Source organism: Microtus oregoni, unplaced genomic scaffold, assembly GCF_018167655.1.
Source record: "Microtus oregoni isolate MIOR12 unplaced genomic scaffold, Mior012 000055F_ref0000237, whole genome shotgun sequence".
NCBI lineage: Eukaryota > Metazoa > Chordata > Mammalia > Rodentia > Cricetidae > Microtus > Microtus oregoni.
This window is the reverse complement of record NW_024543831.1, coordinates 12,364,969-12,370,190: the sequence shown is the minus strand read 5'-3', so window position 1 is coordinate 12,370,190 and position 5,222 is coordinate 12,364,969. Positions and strand designations below refer to the sequence as shown.

The following is a 5,222-nucleotide window of genomic DNA, read 5'->3' as shown; positions in this document are numbered from 1 at the left end:
CGACTGCACCGCAGCACGAGGGCGGGTGAAGCTGAAACTTCCCTTGAGGCCCACTTGCGAAGTGGCGTTGTCTGGCTCCCCGGGCGCCAACAGCACACAGGAGCGGCATGGCATCGGGTTGTTTTTTATTAAGATCAAAATATTCATCCCACTATTCGCCTCACAATAAATAACAATAACTTACGTTTGTTCGGCAAAGGCTCTCACTGTCCTCCGTCGACTGATAATTTAAAACATTTTTTTAAAGATAGTCTGGTTTCTACTTTGTCCGGCAGTCATGCGCTTTCGGGGTTGTGTCAGTTCCCTGGAGTTGTCCCGTCCTCCTCACCGTCAGGGCCGGTGCAAAGCATAGGGTCAGCGCAGGTGCGTCCGGAGCAGCTCCCACGAGGGAGGGCAGGTCCCTGTAGGGCCCCACGCAGAGGTGGGTTCCTGGGCGAGTGTGGCACGGAGAGGCAGAGTGGCAGCTCCCCACGCAGCGCGGGAGAGCCGAGGGCGGAGCTAACCCAGAAAGTCCCAAATTCTATTTCAAGAAAAACAAAGTCCTGGGAGCAACAGTCTCCAGTCTCGGCGGCGGGGGCAGGCTGCGTCCTGCTCTTCTGGTTGTCCTGTCGTTGTCGTCGCCTGCCTCTGCCCCCCTCGCTTTAAATAACAACAATAATTACAAGGGCCAGAGAGTTTTCGGAGCTGGAATGGCCTGAGCATGGGTGAGTCTCATGCAGGGAGCATGCGAGGTCCGCGGGCTGGCAGCTAGGGGTCCCTGCTCACGTCTCCACGGGACTAGGCACCATACTGTTGGGGGTGTCCGGGAGCTGTGAGGACAGAGAAGTCACGTCGCTGCCGGAGGAGTTGCCTAGGGAGCCAGACTCTGAGAAGGAGACCTGGGAGGGCAGAGACACCAGGGTAGAACAAGTGTGTACACGCCCGAGCCGGTGATCCTGGGTCACCTGCTCAGAGACCCTGCGTGTTCCCAGCAGACAAGTCGCCAGCTGAGTAAATTCTGAGGAGAGGGATGCCAGGTCCTCCAGTGACACAGGGGGATTTGGGCAGGTGAGGGAGAGACATTAAAACCAGGTTTAGTGTCAGCAGTGAGGCCCAAGAGCCTTTCCCCATTGCCAGTTCTGTCCCGGACCCCTTGTCCCAACGCAAAGTCCCCTCCATTCCACTCCCACTGGGCAGTTAGCGCAGGGCCTCACCAGCTGTTGAAAAGCGGGTTGGTCCAGGTCACTCTGGAGTGCAAACTCGCTGAGCGCTTTCCAAGGCGGCTGGTACGTCTGCACCTCCACTGCACTGCCCTGCACCGCATTCTCATGGCGGATGGGGCTGCCCGCCACCAGGGGCGTCCCAGTCAGTCCCTGGAGGCTCTAAGGGGCAAGGGGACGGCACAAGGCATTAGAGTTAGGTCTTGGCTTTTGCACCACTTTTCGAGCATGGAGCCCCAGGTTCTGGAGACCGACTTGGAGACCGCATTGGTGTGAGGAGGCACACTTGACTGCACACCTCCGCATTGGAGATACCCTAGGGCCCACAAATCCGCCAACCGCTTCACTACTATGAGCCAAACACCAGGCCGGGGAAACGGAAGCTTTTACGCCCTTTCCTAGCCAAGCATACAAAGGGGGTGACCTTCGGATCCTGACAAAGAAAATTACACCTGGCAATCCGTGGCTAGGACTCCTTGTCTAGGGCCCCTCGACTCTGGGCTGTCGCTGGCACAAGACACCACCACCAACCACCGCAACTTGAAGGCTAAGGCTAGCCTTTCCTTGTGGTGCCAGGCTGCGTGGAGAGTCCAGTTCCGCCTAGGTCTCTCCAGAAAGAGGCCTCCGGAATGCCTCGGTGGCCACCGCCCGCCTCCCCGCCACCGCCAGCACCTCACCGCCTTGTCACTGTGCTGCTGCTGCTGTAGCTGTTTCATGAGAATGGACTTCTTCTTGTCCTTGCAACGCTTGTTCTGGAACCACACGCGGATGACCCGTGGGCTCAGGCCCGTCATCTCCACTAGCTGCTCCTTCATGAGCGCGTCGGGCCGCGGGTTAGCGGCGTAGCAGGTCCTCAGGGTGTGCAGCTGCTTCTCGTTGAGCACAGTCCGCACCCTGGTAGTCTTCTCTGCCTGCTTGTGCACGTGCGTGCGCAGCGAGGGCTGCCGTCCGGACCCGGTGTCTGCAGGGGCCGAGAGAAGCAGGAGGTCAGATGGGTCGCCAGTCATGCTCCCCAAGATTTCGTTTCCCTTTTATTCCGTTCATTTGGTTATTTTTCATTTCTCTCTCCATCCGTTCGCCTTACCCAAAAGGAGTATGCTTTTTGTTCTGTCCCTGGCTCCCAAGCCCGACTGCCTCTCAGCGATCTCCTGGAGTCCTGCAGGACTCTGGAGTTCTGCTTTAGGCCGCTGCGCTTACTAGCAGACCCTAGGAAAACCCAACTGCGCCCAGCTGGACAAGCGAAGCCCTGTGTAAGAAGGTGGGGTTTTAGAGGAAGAGGTAGAAATGGCAGTGCGACTCCGGAGGGGAAAGGGAATAGTCCGGGGCTTGGGACCCAGCAAACTCCCAGACTGAAAAACTCTTCTGCTCCTAAAGGCCTGCTTCGGCCCGTCTCGCCGTTTGGAACACTCTGGAACACCGAAGAATCCGACTTGAGACAGCGAAGGCCTTCTGGGTACAGAATGGTTCCTTCCTGGCTGTCTGCCCTGGAGCTTCAGCCCGGAGACTGTCCCCTTCGCTCGGGTTCCCTCTGCCCAGTGGCTGGTGCCACTCACACCCACCTGGAACAGCTTTAAGCCTACATTTTCACAACAAAGGGAGCCCCTGGGCCATCTCCAGAAGGGGTTCGTGAACACGAACTCCACTGTGTCGCGTCCAACCCGGTCTACACGTCCACTGGAGATTAGCTGCACTGTTTACATTGATGTCCCCTCTAGGCATTTCTAGGTCTGGGTAAACATTTACAAATAGCCCACCCAGACCAATTTCCTCTTTCTACAGTGTGGAAACGGAGAAACAGAGAGGGGTGGAGCCCTGGGGCCACACAGCCTGGAGAGCCAGGGTCTGTGCCTCAGACCTTCTGGCTTCCTGGAGCTGGGGTCTCTGTGACACTCTCTCCACCTGTTTCTGGCCAAAACCCAGTCTGAGCAACTCCTAGTTAGGACGCCAATCGTCCTAGCTGGACCTCAAAACAAGAACACAGGCCCCTCTTTTACAAGGCTGGCCTTCTCCGGTAGGCTCCAGGCCGGATATCATCTTTTCTCCCTGACGATAACCTGTTCTTTAAAGGAATTCTAAACAAACCCAAACAAGCTCCACTCTCCGGATCCTAGCATCGTGTCCTACAGGGTACGGACCACGGAGAACACAACTCCCGAAGCTCAGGCTCACACACTTCCAGTTCCCCACCCCAGATACACACGGCCGGATTCCCAGCGCCAGGGCCTCTCACACCAGCTTCCCGTCGGAAGCTCGGCGGCCGGCTATACACTCGCACATCCCACCGACGCGGTGCGGCTACGCGGGCCGGGAGAGCGGCTTACCTGGCAGATGCAGGCCGCGGGCGCCGGGGAGCGGGCCGGGGCTACGCGGGCTGCCGGCCGCAGCGCGCTCCAGCAGGAGGCCGTGGTCGGCTCGGCAGAGCAGCTCGTGCTCCCGCAGCGAGAACTCATCTCCCGGCAGCAGCTGGCGGCTGCACACGGAGCAGCGGAAGCACTCGATGTGGTACACGCTGTCCCGCGCCCGCATCACCAGGTCGCTGCTGCTGAAGCCCACCTGGCACTGGGCGCACTTGATGCCGAACAGCCTGCGGGCCCGGGCGCGGCGGGCGTCAGCGCGGGGTACCCGGGCCCGGGACGCGCAGCCGTGTCCCCCAGCCCACGGGGGCCGAACCCGAGGTCCCGCCAGCTCACCTGACGTAGTCCCGCTTGCAGTAGGTTTTCCCGTCTCTCACGAAGCACGTGCACGTCTCGTCCAGGTACTGGCTGCACTCGGCGCACTTGAGGCAGGCGGCGTGCCACTCGAGGTCGGGCGACACCCGAAGGATAAACTGGTCGTGGATCTGACTCCCGCAGCCCACGCACATGGCCGTCCCGAGCTTCTCTGGCGGGGAAGGGCGCAGGGCCCGTGTCAGGCCTGTCTGCCGACCCTGGCCGGCCTTGGCCGCTGCATCCCCAACCCAACCCTCTCTCGCTCTCTCGCTCTCCCTCTCTTACTCTTAGAAGTGCGACCACAAGGGAACGGAAAGCTTTCGAAAGGTCCAGAAAATAGGAAACGAAAACAACACAATCTCCTGACATTTCCGTTATCACGGTCTTTGAACGGGCGCGTCGTATCGGTCCAGATACAGACAGAACTAACGGGAGGCGGACGACAGCACAGTGACACCGGGGAGCCCCGGACGCCTCCGCGTCCACACTGGCGGCCAAGCCCGGATTTCCGCCCTCTCACAACGACTCCCTCCAATCCCAACATCCACACCTCCACACCGCAGCTTTCAGCGCGGTCCCCGCTCAGCTTCTTCGACAGATCTTAATTAAACACCGCGCAGATCAAGCGACTGAAATCTCTCTAGCTTCGAAAGACCAAAAGACAAGCAAACAGGAAAAAAAAAATCCCATCTCTCTAAGTCAAACCTAATCGTCCTAGCAGAAAAGAGAAAGAATTCACAGTCTTGGGGTCAGTTCAGCCGGCTTGGGAAATAAAGTCTAATTATAAAATAAAACAACAGGATTCCAAAGGATAAACACTGCTACAGGCAAAATGCATTGGTTTTTTTCTTTATTCTCCCAAGTATTTTGTCAAATAGAAGCCACTTGTAGAATCCGCTAAACATTCTTCTGCATTGGAAATGTTGCATATTAAACACGCATACACACCCACACACACAGAAAGACTTACTCTTGGAATGATCCCCCATAGCACCCAGAAAAGGATAATGAAAAATAATATCCACCATGCAGAGAGAGATGTACGCAAAGCGTGCGGCCAGGGGCTGAAGGACCAGGGTCGCGCGCCCAGCCTCTGCTCTTTGCTAACTAACTCCTGCCCCGCGGAGTTGAAGGGGCGATTCCGCACCGACCCGCACGCAGCATGACGTCAGCACGCACTCGCCCGGGCCGGAGCTGGAGGCGGGACCTGTAGCGTCGTCACCCGGCTCCCCCACAGCGGCGGGGACTGCGGGGGAGGTGATGGGGACCCGGAGGGTGGGCTTGGGTAGCGCCGGGAGATTGGCTGCGAGGAAGT

At 58.3% G+C, this 5,222-nt stretch overlaps 1 protein-coding gene across 1 annotated transcript; it reads right to left on the bottom strand.

Annotated features, from left to right (window-relative positions):
* Window positions 1–497: 497 nt before the first annotated feature.
* Isl2 (ISL LIM homeobox 2) lies at window positions 498–4,935 on the bottom strand. The gene is made up of 6 exons (XM_041638749.1): window positions 4,878–4,935; window positions 3,890–4,079; window positions 3,521–3,783; window positions 1,877–2,160; window positions 1,194–1,361; window positions 498–878 (listed from the first exon to the last, which is right to left on the bottom strand). Exons 1-6 carry the CDS (start codon window positions 4,933–4,935, stop codon window positions 762–764), a joined length of 1,080 nt encoding a protein of 359 aa, XP_041494683.1. The 3' UTR covers window positions 498–761.
* Between the last annotated feature and the right edge of the window lie 287 nt (window positions 4,936–5,222).

Bases quoted from the DNA above. Each gene is read 5' to 3' on its own strand.
- Isl2 (XM_041638749.1), bottom strand. From the start codon at position 4,935: ATGGTGGATATTATTTTTCATTATCCTTTTCTGGGTGCTATGGGGGAT. The intron at 1,362-1,876 runs GTGAGGTGCTGG...CTTGCCCCTTAG, and splicing joins AGCAGCACAGTGACAAGGCG to AGCCTCCAGGGACTGACTGG. The intron at 879-1,193 runs GTGAGGCCCTGC...CTGCCCTCCCAG, and splicing joins AACCCGCTTTTCAACAGCTG to GTCTCCTTCTCAGAGTCTGG.